We start from the raw sequence: 13,985 nt of genomic DNA on the forward strand, positions 1-13,985 counted from the left end.
CAAACTACAGTTCCCAGATTCTTTGAGGGAAGCCGTGGCTGTTTAAAGCTGTAAAAGTACAGTGCGATGGGGCCATGGGTAGGATCAACTGTATTCTCATATTTTTTCAGGTGTGAGTGAGCTTCTATATTGCACACACAGCTCCTCTGCCTGCAACAGCTCCTCCATTCACATAAACTGAGGAAGTAGGTCAATGTGTGCCTCTCTCAGCACATTCCACTTTTTCTCCTTGATGTTTGTCACAATACTTTGGACAGTCATACCCCTTTCTCTCTCCAGTACGGTCATTCGTAAGGGTTTCCTTGTGGTTGTTGTTTTTATGTTAGTTTATTGTGTATCAGCCACACAACCTATGCACTGCCCTTTTCAAGGATATATGTAACCTCTTCTCGGCTGTGTCACCTGAGAATTCTCTTCTCTTTATTGCTGATACCTGGTTTGCACTATGCATGTCTACAGTCCTCTTTAGGGTGTGTGTGTGTGGTTTTTTTTAAAAGCAAGCAACGTCACAGGGCTTTCAATAGGCATCTCTGCAATCGTTTATTGTGTCTGAAATGCTGGAGCTTCAAAGCAGCAGGGAATTCAGTTTCTCCATTGTTCGAAAGCAATTGCATTTGTAAGGAAAATCAGGAATTGGGTCCAATTCTTCCCTAAGTGCCACATCGGTTTAGAAGACTAAATGCTCCATGTGCTGCATGCTTGACTATATATTTCTTGCCAGGATAACTTCAAATGCATTTCTCAAAATGTATAAGCTACTCACTTCCTTCTGACTTGGCATCCAATTTAATACCTTCTCTTCAATTAAATTAAATTTAACACACACACACACACACACACACACACAGAGCTCACCTTTCTGCACATTAAGGAGGCTTCAAGGGGTATTGGTGTCCCCGTTTGACAGGATAGAATACATGTTAGCTGTGACTTAACTACTGTTAATTCTGCCATGGATGCAGCGCTTTTGTTAACGGAACCCAAAACTGCATGCAGATTGAAAGTCAATTTAGTTCAGGGATGAGGCAGAACCTGTTGCTCTCTATATGTTGCTGGTCTTCAACCTGCCTCATTCCTGATCATTAGCTATTTTGGCTGGGACTGATGGGAGTTGAATACCCACAACATTCAGATGGTATGGGGTTCTCCATCCCTGGGTCAGTTTTTTATGTATCCAGTCAGTCTAAGCACCCATTCATACTTCCAATTTCTGTAAAGGCTAAACCCTTCATAGAAAAGTGAGTTGGAAACATGGGAAATTTTCCTCACCTGAAATGGCCTCCATGAGAAAATAAGCAAAGGCATCCTTTTGGGGAGAATAAAAAGGTAAAGGTACCCCTGCCCGTACGGGCCATTCGTGTCCGACTCTAGGGTTGTGCGCCCATCTCACTTAAGAGGCCGGGGGCCAGCGCTGTCTGGAGACACTTCCGGGTCACGTGGCCAGCGTGACAAAGCTGCTCTGGCGAGCCGGTACCAGCGCATCACACAGAAACGCCGTTTACCTTCCCGCTATAAAGCGGTACCTATTTATCTACTTGCGCTTAGGGGTGCTTTCGAATTGCTAGGTGGGCAGGAGCTGGGACCGAAAGACGGGAGCTCACCCCGCCACGGGGATTCGAACCGCCGACCATGCGATCGGCAAGCCCTAGGCGCTGAGGTTTTACCCACAGCGCCACCCGCGTTTGGGGAGAATACTGGCCTTCAATCCTTCCATCCCACATGGACGATTCCTTCATACATTTATTTGTGCAGTTTCCCTGCTACCTTTCTGCCTTGTCAGGGACCCAAAGAGATGAACCAAAACAGAACGCAAGAATCCAACAATATTATACAGTGGTACCTTGGTTGTCGAATGTAATCCATTCCAGAAGACCATTTGACTTCCAAAATGTTAGACAACCGAGGCGCAAAGGGCTGGAAAAATTGAATAACTCACAGCGGAAGCCATTCAACTTCCGAGGTACATTCGAAACGGAAGCAATTACTTCCGGGTTTTCGGTGTTCGGGTTCCGAAACATTCAGCTTCCGAGATGCTCGAAAACCAAGGTACCACTGGAAAAGTCATAATCGGTGGCGGACCTTGGGGTCTTGAATTTTAGCAGCGACCTGTGTGACACAAAAATTCAGGGCTCCTCTCCTCTCATGCTCCATTCTAAATCATAGTTATGGCATTCCCTGTGGTTCCCCAAGGCTCTGAACCCAGTTCGGTGTGTTAATGTGTGAAATGGTTACCTGCTGGAAATCCATGGCATCAACAAATTCTAAGACGACCAGTCCTTGTTCCAGAAAATTGAGATTGTGATCTGATTCGTCAGGGCTCTCACTGTATTCTTAAACAAGGGCTGCTCAATGTTTAAAGGAAGCACAGGGCTGCCAAGCAGGTTGAGTACATAGCCAGGTAAACAGAGAGTACACATAGAAGCTCTCACATCTGAGGGTTGTGGGGTCCACTCTGGCTTGCAATGGAAACATTCCATGCTAAAAGCAACATGCAAGCTGCTTTCAACATGATGAACATTCCCTGAGCTCTGCTTCTGCTTCCCAAGGCAGCTGCCTCCTGAACTGCCCATATGGTTGAGTTGGCCCTGAAAGCATTAATTTTTAAATTTAGTGCAAAAATTTGTAAGAGACCAGATGCATGGAAAAACAAACATTTCCCTTCTATACATATGAGTGTAGCAGAATTCACATGACTTTAATCTAGCTGCTTTCTTGCAAATCAAGCAGTACTAAAGGAATCAAACCAATAAGGGCTAAATTCAACCAGAGCCAATAGTTAAATGTCCTGAAACAAGCCTCTGAAAATATGAAGGGGACACCAGCTTTGAAACACATCCTGGCACAGAGAAAAATTGTACCGCAAATTGTTTCCAGTGGGCAGAAATTGGCATCGGCTCAAATTTGAATCCCATCAACAATTGAGCTAAAGGTGTGGCTTTAAAAACGTCAAACACAGCATGTATGACATTATAAAATTAGGACCTTTCGTTTGGGGAAAAAACGCATCACAATTTTAATGAAGTCTTTTCTACCAGATATTCTTATTCAGCTGGCCATGTTCTAGATGAGATGGTTTCTCTGGCACAGAATTTGGATCTGTATGAGTGGGTGGTCTGGATTGCAGAAGGCACCCAATGCCCTAATCTGGTGGAATTCTGGAAAGTCTCAGAATTCTGGAGTTGGAAGGAACCGTGAGGATCATCTTGTCCAACCCCCTACAGGAATCTTTCACCTAAAATGGGGGGCTCAAACCCAGAACCCTGAGATGTGCTGTTCCTCAGCTTTTGCAGAGCATTGCCAGTGGGTGCTCTTGGCTCAGCAAAATGATCAGGGTTGACCCCACCGTCAGTGCTAGTGGTGGAAACGTCCTTTGTGGTAGGAGCAGAATACTTGAGCTTACAGTCTGCTGTATATAAATAGGTCGACACATTTGCCTGCCTTATTCTACAGATCCCTGTAAGATCTCTCAGGAGTCTGGCAGGGTGGGGGAGATGTATGATGTACGATGGAGAAATGACCTGTCACAAATTCTAATCCATTGTATCATTTGTTTCCTTTTCTAGAGGCATAATCAACCCATTCTCTTCGTCCAAATGCGTCAGATCTTCTCCAATTCATTGTATCCACATTGCCGAAGGTCATACGAAGGCTGTGCTTTGTGTCGATTCTACTGACGACCTCCTCTTTACAGGATCGAAAGGTTTGACATGTCTCTTGTTGGTCTTGCAGCTTTCTGAATCCTCTTCATATACCCATGGGGCTACCCAAAGAGAGAAAGCTGACTACTAAGAAGGGAGGCAAGCAGTTGATGGAGAGATCCACCGTGAGGCAGTGTCTTTATCACAAATAATTGCTAGCTTTGGAGTTTTGCAGAATTCTTCATCAGGCCAGAAGTTAAAGAAGGCAGGGAGTGGTATTGAGAGCAAGAGGCTGGCTTGATATTGAAACCACAGTCGATTCACCAACCACAGAAACTTCCTGGGAAAGAGGAATTTGGGTACCGCTATAGGTGTCCTGTAGGGACGCGGGTGGCGCTGTGGGTAAAAGCCTCAGCGCCTAGGGCTTGCCGATCGAAAGGTCGGCGGTTCGAATCCCCGCAGCGGGGTGCGCTCCCGTTGTTCGGTCCCAGCGCCTGCCAACCTAGCAGTTCGAAAGCACCCCCGGGGGCAAGTAGATAAATAGGGACCGCTTACTAGCGGGAAGGTAAACGGCGTTTCCGTGTGCGGCTCTGGCTCTCCAGAGCAACGATGTCACGCTGGCCACGTGACCCGGAAGTGTCTCCGGACAGCGCTGGCCCCCGGCCTCTTGAGTGAGATGGGCGCACAACCCTAGAGTCTGTCAAGACTGGCCCGTACGGGCAGGGGTACCTTTACCTTATAGGTGTCCTGATAACTAACACATTGTGTTCTTCATGGAGCTATCTTCAAGGCTATTCACAAGCCACTGTTGTTTCAGAGTGAGGCAGTTAAGTAGTTTTGTGTACAGGCTGCAAGGAATATAGAACACTGGTTCTGTGAGAGCTTCGCTGGTAGAGATCGAAGGTTTTCCCTTTCAAGGGTCTGTGGCTGGAAAGTCAGTCACCACAGAGAGAGAGGGGGCTGAATCAAGAAAGACTTTATTTTGTGTGCATGAAAGGTAGAAGCACTGATGCAAGTAACACCACACCATACCTAGGATGTCAAAAGAGGTTCAGTTATGGTTTCACAAAACACAGAAGAAGAAAAAGAAGAAGAGGAGGAGGAGGAGAAGTTTGGATTTGATATCCCGCTTTATCACTACCTTAGGGAGTCTCAAAGCAGCTAACATTCTCCTTTCCCTTCCTCCCCCACAACAAACACTCTGTGAGGTGAGGGGCTGAGAGACTTCAAAGAAGTGTGACTGGCCCAAGGTCACCCAGCAGCTGCATGTGGAGGAGTGGAGACGCGAACCCGGTTCACCAGATTACGAGTCTATTGCTCTTCAGCCATCTGTGGCACTGCTAATAGCGCACATAAGCTTTCATGGCATATTACATACATCGCCCCCAACTCCTGGGCCATGCACATTGTGAACAGCCGATCCTCACATTAATCATCTTGAAGACAACTGACCATTGCTATTCCTTATTTTGCCATACCCTGCTTAAGCGAGTATTACCCAAGTGTTGTCTCCAACCCTCTTAGTTCCTCCTTTCTCGTGTTACACCTCATATAGCAAGCTAAACATTGCACATAGGAAGTTCCCGAATTAGCAAACAGGCCATTTTGCCGTGGACCACGGTCATTTCATGCCCTTTCCTTCCTTCCTTACCCAAACCCTGCAAAACCAAGCAAAAGGGTGATTCTAAATAAAAGGGATTTCCCCATTATCATTATTCAGCTCCTCTTCAAGATGTAATAAAATCTCCACAGCAAAAATGGGAACTACAGTGGTACCTCGCAAGACAAATGCCTCGGAAGACGAAAAACTCGCAAGACGAAAGAGTTTTTCGTTTTCTGAGTTGCTTTGCAAGACGGATTTCCCTATGGGCTTGCTTCACAAGACGAAATGTCTTGCGCCTTCTTTTTAAAACCGCCAATGCATTCCTATGGGAAACCGTCAATACACTGCGGTGCTTCGCAAGACAAAAAAAAGTCACAAGACAAAAAAACTCGCAGAACGAATTAATTTCGTCTTGTGAGGCACCACTGTAAACAAGAGTATGTTAAAAGACCAGTGAAGCCTACTGTAATATAAAATACAATATAAAATGCATAAGAAATGTGTATGGTGCTCTTATGGGGCTTCTTACTCCTGCAATTTAGTGGTGATTGAGTAGTATCTAAGTTGTTTCACACACCGAAACAGTATATCTGTGTTGCACAGTATATTACAATGTTATCCACTTTTTAATTTGCTGTTCTTGTTCTGCTTTTTTTTTGGTTTAGATCGCACGTGTAAAGTATGGAATTTGGTGACTGGACAGGAAATAATGTCTCTGGGTGGTCATCCGAACAATGTAGTATCTGTAAAATACTGTAATTATACTAGCTTGGTCTTCACAGTCTCCACATCTTATATTAAGGTTTGGGACATCCGCGATTCTGCTAAGTGTATCCGGACACTAACGTAAGTTGCAACTCCGAAAAGCAGAATTTTAATATTAACATTTGGCATACCATTTTGCAGTCAGCGGTGAGAAAATTGTACTTAACGTTATATATAGTTAATCTTAAATCTCTTAGGCTAAAACCCAGCTACTTTGTTGTAAAACCCATTGAGTTGAAAAATTGAATGAATTTACTAATTTTAAGATGTTCAGCCTAATACAGATTGCCGTGTCTTATAGTGTGGAGGAGTGGGGGATGCAAGAAAGAAAAAGTAGATGCTGTGTTTTGTTTGTTGTGGGCACTTAGCACTTGGGTAGCATATAGTAGAGGCTTTATGGACAAAAATGATGAGCTTAGGTGAAGATGGCAAGTAGAAAAGGCTGAAAGAAAGGGGTGTGAGGTAGCAGGAAGAGTTTTGTTTCTCAGCAAGTTCTGAGTTCACCTCACCCAGTCTCTCCTGTCTCAGGAGTTGTTGTGTGGCCTCCCACCAGTAGAAATAAAGACACAAGACACATTATTTTAGGTTAATGGGCTAAAATTGGCCACAACTTTATTGGTTACAGGTAAAGAGCAGTACTGGCTTAGGCATTGGTCCTATCCGACTATCCGGCTTCAGCCAGTTTGCTTGAAGACCGGGAAGGGTTAACACCAGCAGGGGGAGCCGTGCTGATGCACATCAACTAGGAACTCCCCCGGGGTCACCACTCGGGGGCGCGCTTTAGGCCCTGGCCTCCATAGGCTTCGGACAGGGCCACGCCCCCCGGAATCCTTTATCGGACTACCCTTCAATATTTGGGGGAGGAGATGGCGCTCCCCCCCCAACACATCTACATAACAATACCCCTACCAATGCCTAACCGCCAAAACCAAAGGAGTTGTGACGATTTGCTACGAGGTAGGCGAAAAACCAAATGGCCGGTGCCAATTTGCCAAGTGGAAAAAATTCCTACCAGGCCCCTTAACGGCGACCAACCAAGGTCCATAGCAAAGTCAGAAAGCGAACCTTAAAAGGGCGGGCAGGCGCCAGCCCCCGCGCATGTGTTGGGGGCGTGAAGCCCACAACACGACCTCCTCCCAAGGTCAGACTATGGATTTCACTTTACTTTGAAAGCTTCTCCAAAACTACAGGGCAATGTCTTTCCTGCTCCTGTTTCCTGATACCTTTTTAGCCCAGAGAGTAATCTGACATGGGAAAGCTTATAGTCTACCACTGACTTTTGAGGCATCAGTTTACATTTCAAGTTTCCCCCTACATACTGACGTCTTCAATTCATACATGCAATTCATACATGCATCCTGGTCGTGTGATGGCTCAGTCCATGTGCCAATTTTTAGAACTCTTGATTTTTTGGAGACCTCTGAAATGGATTGATTACTTACACATGGTTTTGGGCAGTGCTTTTTTCGGGGGGGGAGGGTGTGCAGAGGTACGCATACCCCTAAACATTTGCAAATCTTTGTACTTTTGTCCATTTACTGTATTGATTTTTCCTAATTTGAACTATAAAATGGTGATTTTCTTGAGTCAAAAGGAGAGTACCCCTAAATGTTTTTTTTTTAAGGAAAAAAGCATCTGGTTTGGGGAATATTTTATTTGCTGTAACTAGAACTAGAACTAGAAAAGTCAGCAAACATTTGTCATATTGTGGCATTTGAATCTCCCTTGTACTCTTGAACCTGAAAGGCTCACCATAACCATGTCTGTCATTTTCTCCAGTTGCCTGCTTAGAATATTTGGGCTAGACTGGGCAATCAATATACAAATGAGATATAAATAAATACATTGGAATTGTTGGAAGCTTTGCAAGGATGATCCCCCTCGCCCTTTGTTCACATTCAGAATACAATGTGCTTGTGGGATTGATGGAATTACTTGGTGTGTGTTTTTTCCCTCTTAGATAATTGCAAGTTTATTTTCCTCTTGTTTTTCTGCGTGCGAAACTCAGGTCTTCAGGCCAGGCGATGCCAGTAGATGCATGTTCTGGCAGTACCAACAGAACAGTGACGATTCCAGCTGGAGAGAACCAGATCAACCAGATCGCTCTCAACCCAACAGGCACGTTTCTGTACGCAGCTGCAGGAAATGCAGTGAGAATGTGGGACCTGAAGAGGTAAAGCTTTCCAAAATACTTACTGAGCATGCAAAGATCCTGTGAAGCCCAGTGTGGCTGCAGCCAGTGCTCTCCTCACCCCCTGTTTGCCAACTGACACATCTATGGCAATAGTCCATAATAGGGAACATCCTATAGGTTTTTGGGTCTGTAGACCTTCTCACGATCTGTTTGCGTTGTGGGAATTGATGCATTATGGCTTTCCCCCATACCTTTCTGCTTATCCAAGAAGCCCTGGTCTTGTAGTGGTCAGGGATGATGAGAATTGTAGTCCAAAACATCTGGAGGGCCGAAGGTTGCGGATGCCTGCTGTAGATCGTTCTGCCCGGACACAGAGGTCCAGCGCTGAGGGCCTTCTGGCGGTTCCCTCACTACGAGAAGCCAAGTTACAGGGAACCAGGCAGAGGGCCTTCTCGGTAGTGGCACCCGCCCTGTGGAACGCCTTCCCACCAGATGTCAAAGAGAAAAAGAACTACAGTGGTGCCTCGCAAGATGAAAAGAATCCGTTCCGCGAGTCTTTTCGTCTTGCGGTTTTTTCGTCTTGCGAAGCAAGCCCATTAGCGAATTAGCGCTATTAGCGCTATTGGCAGTTTAAGGGCTATTAACGGCTATTAAAGGCTTAAGGGATTAGCGGTTTAGCTGCTAAAAGGCTATTAGCAGCTTAGCGCTTTAGAAAAAGGGGTTGGGGAGCGGAAAAAAAACTCAAAAATTTTCGTCATTTTCGTCTTGCGAAGCAAGCCCATAGGGAAATTCGTCTTGCGAAGCGCCTCTGAAAACGGAAAACCCTTTCGTCTTGCGGGTTTTCCGTCTTGCGAGGCATTCGTCTTGCGGGGCACCACTGTACTAAACTTTTAGAAGACATCTGAAGGCAGCCCTATTTAGGGAAGCTTTTAATGGTTAAAAGGTTATTGTATTTTAGTGTTTTGTTGGAAGCTGTCCAGAGTGGCTGGGGAAACCCAGCCAGATGGGCGGGGTATAAATAATAAATTATTATTATTATTATTATTATTATTATTATTATTATTATTATAGATGAATGGTGATGCACCAGGGAATGCTAAAGTTGCCTGGGCAGCGCAGGTCCTCTCGAGTTTCCAGGAAGAGAGGCACCCACACAATGAAGAGCCACAGCATGGATTCATCCCACATAGACCAGGGCTTCTTGTATAAGCAGAAAGGGCTCTTCCCCAACCTTCAGCCCTCCAGATGTTTTGGACTACAATTCCCATCATCCCTGACCACTGGTCCTGTTATGGGAGTTGTAGGCCAGAACATCTGGAGGGCCACAGATTGGGGATGCCTCATCCACAGTGATGTCTAAGCCTTTCTGTGGAGTTGAAGTCTGCTAGCCTCCTATTTTTAACCATGATTTTTGGTGTGAAATGCTGCACACCCTCAGAAGCGGGGTTGTACGTGACTGATGGCTTCTAATATGAACTTAGCCAATGAAACAAACAGAGAAGAAAAATTAAAGAGGTGCAAATGACACAAAGAATGGCTCAAATCTGGAAAAAAAGATGTCATAAGTGGAATTCCCAACCTTATATTTACAGCTATTTCTGATTCGGTAGCATTCACCTGCCATCAAGAATGTCAGTAGGAGAAGATCAAAATACAGCATTTAAACTACTCTGTCCAAAACTGGATATTCCTGCTGTTACTAATGTGGTGTTTCACTCCCACTTATACCCATATAACCTGCAGGGATCAAAGCCTCATTTCCAGTGCACTTCTGAAAAATGGGCAGGAGAGATGCTTTCTTTTCCTTTGAAATAATTAAAGCTAAGTCGCTTTGCCTGTTTCTGTTCATTTTTCTAGGTTCCAGTCTACAGGAAAACTAACTGGTCACCTGGGCCCTGTTATGTGCCTTACTGTAGACCGCATTTCCAATGGGCAAGATCTCATAATTACTGGCTCAAAGGATCACTATATCAAGGTATTGCCTTCCGCATCTTACCACAGGAGTAATACAACAAGCTTTGAGAATAGGTTTCCATTTTCTTTGGTTCTTTCCCTGCAAGATGTGGAAATGCACTGCACTCCATTTCGACTCAGAACAATGCCTGAGGCTGCAATACTATACCCACAACTAGGGGTAAACCACATTAAGTGCAATGGAACATAAAGCCACGTATAGGATGTCACTGCTGGTCTGTCTTTTCTTTTTTCCTTTTCAGAAAAGGCTAGTCAAACTGACATTCTCACCTGTGCCTGGAAAAATATAAATTCAAAGCCTTTGGGAACTTCAAGGGTTTTGGTTTCGATGTCGGAGAATAAAATAATTCGATTAACTTTCACTCATTATTCAAGGAAACATACTATTTCCTCCAGGGAGTTTTAAGTTATTTCCTAAATATTAGTATGCATGTGGACTTACTAAGAGGTGAAAGTCACTTTTCTCCCAGGTATTTGTGCTTACACAGCACAACATACCTGGGATGCGGGTGGCACTGTGGGGGGATGCGGGTGGCACTGTGGGTAAAAGCCTCAACGCCTAGGGCTTGCCGATCGAAAGGTCGGCGGTTCGAATCCCCGCGGTGGGGTGCACTCCCGTTGCTCGGTCCCAGCGCCTGCCAACCTAGCAGTTCGAAAGCACCCTCGGGTGCAAGTAGATAAATAGGGACCGCTTACCAGCGGGAAGGTAAACGGCGTTCCGTGTGCTGCGCTGGCTCGCCAGATGCAGCTTTGTCATGCTGGCCACGTGACCCGGAAGTGTCTTCGGACAGCGCTGGCCCTCGGCCTCTTAAGTGAGATGGGCGCACAACCCTAGAGTCTGTCAAGACTGGCCCGTATGGGCAGGGGTACCTTTACCTTTTTATTTGTGCTTAGGTTTGCAACCTAATCTCAGGAATTGCTTTTATTCCCTTCTTTCTTGAAGAATTATTCCAAACGTTATTTCTGACCTCTCCTTAGTTTTGACATGAATACTTTATAATTTTTATGGCTCATAATTACCACATAGACAAAAGGGTGTCAAATCTTCTAATCTTCCTATAGATACCTTTATAGGTTTTACAAACAGTTATTTCTATTGATCATCTGGTGATAGTTTGCTGTTGAGGTTATAAAACAAGAAGTTGACAGACCGTGTAGCAAAAAGGCCTCAAATTGTTTTCTGTGTAATAATCTGGTGTCCATTCTTTGCGATACTGTGATAGTGAGATGAGAAGAGATAGTAATGGCAGCATTTGACCAAAAAGCACACACCTGTAATTTGAGCTAAAGGGGGAAATTAAGTAAATCTGTGCTGGGTTATATATTTCAGAGAAGGCATCATTTTTATTGAATTAGTTAATTATTAATATCAGTTCGTGGTTGGTACTACTGCACTATTACAAATCCTTTGTAGACGTTTGTACAGTGGTGCCTCGCAAGACGAAATTAATTCGTTCTGCGAGTTTTTTCGTCTTGTGAATTTTTCGTCTTGCGAAGCACGGTTTCCCATAGGAAATGCATTGACGGTTTCCCATAGGAATGCACTGACGGTTTTAAGAAAAAGGTGCAAGATGTTTTCATCTTGCGAAGCAACTCAAAAAACAAAAAACTCTTTTGTCTTGCGAGTTTTTCGTCTTGCGAGGCATTCGTCTTGCGAGGTACCACTGTATAATATTACTATGTTGAGTGGGTATTTATATTTTGTCAATTCCCAGCCAAGGTTATGTTGCAGATTTGAAATTGTTTTGCTCCTATTCCAGATGTTTGATGTAACTGAAGGAGCTCTGGGAACTGTAAGCCCTACACACAACTTTGAGCCTCCCCATTATGATGGCATAGAAGCGCTTACTATTATGGGAGACAACCTGTTTAGTGGATCCAGAGATAATGGAATTAAAAAGTGGGACTTGGCTCAAAAAGACCTCATCCAGGTACTGTTAAAATATAATAGGAACCTTGCAAAACAGAGCTGCCCCCAAACTGAAATTCTTCAGCTACTCCAAAATGAGGCTTGGAAATTTTGGAAGCCAAAAATAATAGTATTTGGGTCTAGATTTTAGAATCTGAAAAGGTTGGATTGAAAATTTTAGTTTGAATCAAAATCAGCTGGGCTTTTCTTCGCCCAAGCAGAAGATTGACAATGTGCAGCATGCTATATGTTGATAGACCTTTATTTGTGGTCCTCAGACTTCTGGCAGAATTCTGGTAAAATTCCCAGCATCCATCTTAACTGGAAGTTTCTAACCTTCACAATTGCAGAGGATGTGTTTGATCATGCAGTAGAGAAATACGGGAGTAGGAGATAGAACTTTGAAAGCACACAGTCTAATTTCAATAGATGCTATATTGCCAACTTGCTCTGGAGTAAGCAAGCCATAGTTTTTTTTTAAGAGGTGGACTTAAGTATTCCATGTTTGAGGACCGCAGTTTAATCATGTGCATTGCCCTCTGCTTCATATTATCTGATGCATTTTTCGGAACCGAACTGCTTGCCTTTGCCCTCCTTATGGACGATGTTGTTTCCCAACCTGATTTTGTGATATGTCTTTTCAGCAAGTTCCTAATGCCCACAAGGACTGGGTCTGTGCTCTTGGACTTGTGCCCGGTTCCCCCGTGCTTCTCAGCGGCTGCCGCGGGGGCATTCTGAAGCTCTGGAACGTAGATACATTTGCACCAATAAGCGAACTCAAGGGGCACGACAGTCCCATCAATGCCATCTGCACCAATTCCGGCCAGATTTTTACTGCATCAGAGTGAGTTGCTTTCAATGTTCTTTGCTGCATAGCTGGAAAGAATTCTGAGCATTCCAGTTCACATAATAATAATAATAATAATAATAATAATAATAATAATAATAAATTTTATTCATACCCCGCCCTCCCTGGCCAGAGCTGGGTTCAGGGCGTCTGACACCAGTAAAATTACAATAAAAACATAATGGGGGGGAACCAATTTAAAATACAGGTTAGAATGCAATTTAAAATGCAACCTCATTTTAAAAGTAGCCCATAGATCAAAACCGTAAGGGGAGGGAAACATAAGGGTCAGACTGAGTCCAAACCAAAGGCAAGGCGGAACAGCTCTGTCTTGCAGGCCCTGCGGAAAGATGTCAAGTCCCACAGGGCCATAGTTTGTCTACACTGTGAACCACCAACTTAATTTCCTGCACATTTATGGTCGTAGCTGGCAGAGGTTTAAACTGTGTTATATTTGGGTTGGTTGGTTTTGTTTAAAAAACAAACTAATGTAAAATGTTCATTGTTTTATACGGAGACATGTATTTTTATTGAATATTATGCTATAAGCTACTTGTAAGGGGAAAGCATAAAAATAGGTAAGTTTGTGACGTAGCTAGTTGTTTGCAGTTAGTGAGCCTTTGTTTGTCAAATGGAAGTGCTTTGATGTCATGCCATAATAATTAAGACAATGTATTAAAACACAGCCGTAGCATAATAGCTTATTAGGACTAGTGTAAATGTCAAGTTAGTAAGCAAGCTTTCAGCTATACTGGAGCTCTTCTGGAGCCTTATAATTCTGATCAGCTCAAAAGCTTGCTCACGACTATGTGACTTTTACTTGGTCCTTATAAATGTTAAGCGCTATTATTTTATTTGGGTCTTTATGCCTAGTGAACCATCAGAATCAATAACATAGAGCAGGCATCCCTAAACATCATCCCTGACCACTGGTACTGTTAACTAGAGATGATGGGAGTTGTAGTCCCAAAAACAACTGGAGGGCTGAGTTTGGGGGTGTCTGATATAAAGCCTCTTTCAGTGTGCTTCTCAGTCTGTTTCCTATATTTCACAGTAGTGCAATGAAATTGTTGTGGGACGCATTTGAGAATCTCTGCTCTGCTTGAGCTAGCTAG

At 44.1% G+C, this 13,985-nt stretch overlaps 1 protein-coding gene and 1 long non-coding RNA gene across 17 annotated transcripts in view; one reads left to right on the top strand and one right to left on the bottom strand.

The window, feature by feature from the left end:
• The window catches only part of KIF21A (kinesin family member 21A), a 101,794-nt gene that overhangs the window by 86,051 nt on the left and 1,758 nt on the right, over positions 1-13,985 (top strand). For all 16 annotated transcript variants that reach the window (XM_083399318.1, XM_083399322.1, XM_083399311.1 and 13 more), the window contains 6 exons: positions 3,564-3,700; positions 5,907-6,087; positions 8,015-8,179; positions 9,998-10,115; positions 11,875-12,045; positions 12,668-12,867. In XM_083399318.1, coding sequence (XP_083255444.1) covers positions 3,564-3,700; positions 5,907-6,087; positions 8,015-8,179; positions 9,998-10,115; positions 11,875-12,045; positions 12,668-12,867 — 972 coding nt within the window. The remainder of the gene's footprint in view (positions 1-3,563; positions 3,701-5,906; positions 6,088-8,014; positions 8,180-9,997; positions 10,116-11,874; positions 12,046-12,667; positions 12,868-13,985) is intronic.
• On the bottom strand, positions 10,139-11,920 carry LOC310658313. The gene is made up of 3 exons (XR_014502219.1): positions 11,793-11,920; positions 10,985-11,546; positions 10,139-10,577 (listed from the first exon to the last, which is right to left on the bottom strand). It is a non-coding gene; the product is annotated as an uncharacterized lncRNA (long non-coding RNA).

This window comes from Podarcis tiliguerta (assembly GCF_965153285.1).
Source record: "Podarcis tiliguerta genome assembly, chromosome: 10".
Classification (NCBI taxonomy): domain Eukaryota; kingdom Metazoa; phylum Chordata; class Lepidosauria; order Squamata; family Lacertidae; genus Podarcis; species Podarcis tiliguerta.